Source organism: Loa loa (genome assembly GCF_000183805.2).
Source record: "Loa loa unplaced genomic scaffold supercont3.11, whole genome shotgun sequence".
Lineage (NCBI taxonomy): Eukaryota > Metazoa > Nematoda > Chromadorea > Rhabditida > Onchocercidae > Loa > Loa loa.
In genome coordinates this window covers 674,546-677,670 of record NW_018108191.1, presented here as the reverse complement: position 1 = coordinate 677,670, position 3,125 = coordinate 674,546, and the positions used below count along the sequence as shown (strand labels likewise).

The window sequence follows — 3,125 nt, the reverse complement described above, 5'->3', positions numbered from 1 at the left end:
TATATATATATATATATATATATATATATATATATATATATATATATATATATATATATATATATATATATATATATCCCCTTTTAAAGTGAAATAAAAACTACAGATAAAAGTTAATTAGAGGATAATTATGAAAAAAGTAAAAGATTTTGAACTCCATAATAGCGAAATAATTTACTGCTTGGAAGTAAAATCCGCAAAATGCCCGCTAGCTCATATCGTTTTTCCCACAATATTAATGCATAAAATAAAGTAAGGTTCCCACTGAATGATCAGACGGATTAATGATCCTGGTACAGTAGCATTTTAGCTTGCCAAAAAGGAAAAATAAGAAAAAAGCAAAACTTCACATACTCTTTGGAAAGATTACTGGCTGTATAGCATGCACAATGCCATCAGATCTTCTACCAAGCCCTTCGCCAGTCCGATATCCCATTTTCAACAATAGCTTCATTCCGATACCACGTGTATGCTTTTCCCAGTCACCGATATCGCCAACATTAACATTTCCACGCCTTTCCAACTTATATTCTTCCCATGAAGTTGTTGCTAAATCTTCAGTAGCAACTTCATCTAAAGCAATATGCACAGTCATAGTTCTAATTTAGCTTCCATCAGAAAAAGCTTAAGTCGAATGAGGACATTTTTTCACAATCCAATTTTCCTACTTCTCGCAATAAGACTATGGTTAGAGATGAATTTTACAAGAAAACAACAAGACTAAATGCTGAATCAACCAACAGAACAATACACTACATCATTCCACTAAGAGCTCAGCCGGTAAGAATGTTAAAACAAATGATTGAACGATTAGCGTTTCAAATCTATTTCGCAAAATGATTGCTTAACTCATTCCAGCATGATAGTCAGTTATAGACGGTTCATCAAGTTTTTGTTTGGTTCCAGTACTCACTTAGAACAGTAAGAAATTTAGACTGTTTCAAATAAAAATTTAAGAAATACTAACATTACTTGAGCTTAAAAGATACCTTCATGGTCATCAGCTAGTTGAGGGATTGGATAAATCTTATTTTGATCTACAGCAATTTCTTTTCCAGTAAGGAGTAACCGAACAGCCAGTTTCTCACCATCCATAGCAGTAACCCGAGCACTGCTCCACAACTTATTTTCACCCAATACGAGTAAAACAGAACCTTCTCTTACCATTCTAGATAAATAAAGCACTTTTTTTTCGATCGAAAAAGAATAGAAGAGAAAAAATAAAATAAAATAAAAAAATATATATATAGAAAAGAAAAAATAAAAAAAATAACCTGATTCAATTTTCAATTTATTAGGCAATCTGTCAACGGTAATAATAACGCGGTAAGTTCGTAAACTGTAGTTTATAAACATACGAAATATCTGGCTGTTGATATTCTTGAAGGGCTGAAAACCAAACTTCTTCACCATGTGAAAAACGACACTCATCCCCATAACTACAACGATCATTAAGGAAATATTCGCACGGTTTCATTGCTGCTTCAAGAGGATGACCATATAATACTTTGACCTAAAAGCGTGAAGTAGTAAGAAGGTCGAGCAAATGGAATGCTGTCTAAAAATTTTGGTGTTCCACTTTATCAACAACAAAGTTCATCGATCCACCCAATTTTCAACGCCCTATAGCAACTTTCGTTGTAAGGGAACACTAAAAAAAAAGATTTGTTGAATTTGAAGATACGAAAATTAGTTTAGTCTAACATACCTTAAGGTCGCTCTCTTCCTTATTCGGATTTTCAACAAAATCCAAGATGACAGCGTCGTGGAAATGCACTGCTCGATCAACAGTTCGATAGTATGGTGCAAGACAATGCATTCCAATTAATTGACTGGAATCTTGTACGTTAGCGCTACTGAAAGTTCCATTGAAATCTTGTTTGGTTACCAAAGTTGTTTCATTTTCTGCAATAAAATCAATAGCGATAAGAGAAAGATGAAGGCTTTTCAAAGTCTCAAAGAACTACATAATGCACTTAAAATTGGGTTATACTGATAAAATCATTCGGATTTCGGAAATCAGTCCCAAAACTAAGTAATCCAAACTTGAGCCAACGCTTTCTCATTAACTGAAACTACCAGGGAAGACTATTTAACCAGATGACAGAATAAACGGTACGCCTCGTCCATCGGTATCTAGAACTTTCTCGAGATCTACGTATGCATAAAACACAGCAGATTCGTTGGACTGATCAAGGTCAGTCTTGATTTGAAACTCTTTGCATCTAAAAACTATTAAATCCTTTTTAACATATCAAACTGAGATCTCTTTACCAGTTAAAAGCGTAATAAGCTCTACTAAGTCAGAATGTGAATCCATCAGAGTATTTCTCTTCTGAAGATCCGTACATGTTTCAAGCTCTGCATCAATTTCTTTAAGCTGAAAAGGACAAAATTTTGTACCGAAATCGTTTCACAAGATTTCAAGTAAGTTCGGGATCTCCAGTAAACCTGCGATTAGTAAGACTAACCATTATATCTTTCCGTGCATATTTACATAAGGAATCTCAACTACGTAACAAACAAATCCACATGCAATCATTTGAATAGGCCAGCCTTATTTATCCATTTTCCCTTTCGTGTCAAAATAATGAAAATAAGACAAGGACTATAATTGAAAGAAATTTGCGCTTCGCTTAGAAAAAATTAAGCTATAAAGAAATAATACGTAACAAACCTGCAACCGATAACCCTCCAGTTCGCTTAGTTCCATGATAATTCCTGACAACAATATCAATTCCCACTTCAAATACAAAATGTAAGGACATTCAAAAATCAATTTGTTATAATCATCATTTTAGAAATTACTTAAGCTAAGACCATTCAATTTCTGACATGGAAAGTAATGTAATGAGCGCTTACGACATCGTATTCGCCATACATTTTTGCAACTCTGTGTACAGCACTTGATACTGTCAAATCAATGCATGATAATGAAGTGACAAACATTATATACTTCGAATTACAATAATTCAACGTGATGGCAACATGAAGTAAACTGTTCAAGTTAACTTTATAACAAATTCAAACTCCCAGTTCAAAACTGAAACAAAACTTTATCAAACGCAAACAGTTTTTGAAACTACATATATATATATATATATATATATATATATATATATATA

At 33.1% G+C, this 3,125-nt stretch overlaps 1 protein-coding gene across 2 annotated transcripts in view; it reads right to left on the bottom strand.

The window, feature by feature from the left end:
• LOAG_16655 overlaps positions 1-3,044 on the bottom strand; it is a gene marked incomplete at its 3' end in the record, with an annotated part of 4,727 nt that extends 1,683 nt beyond the window's left edge. Inside the window, exons 1-6 of one of the 2 annotated variants that reach the window (XM_020449302.1) lie at positions 2,678-3,044; positions 2,275-2,380; positions 1,709-1,905; positions 1,359-1,513; positions 990-1,168; positions 355-573 (exon numbers count right to left, since the gene is read on the bottom strand). In XM_020449302.1, coding sequence (XP_020307220.1) covers positions 355-573; positions 990-1,168; positions 1,359-1,513; positions 1,709-1,905; positions 2,275-2,380; positions 2,678-2,713 — 892 coding nt within the window. In that variant the 5' untranslated portion in view covers positions 2,714-3,044. Of the gene's footprint in view, positions 1-354; positions 574-989; positions 1,169-1,358; positions 1,514-1,708; positions 1,994-2,274; positions 2,381-2,677 lie in introns of those variants that run through there. The other variant, XM_020449303.1, reaches the window with a different exon arrangement.
• Positions 3,045-3,125: the final 81 nt, after the last annotated feature.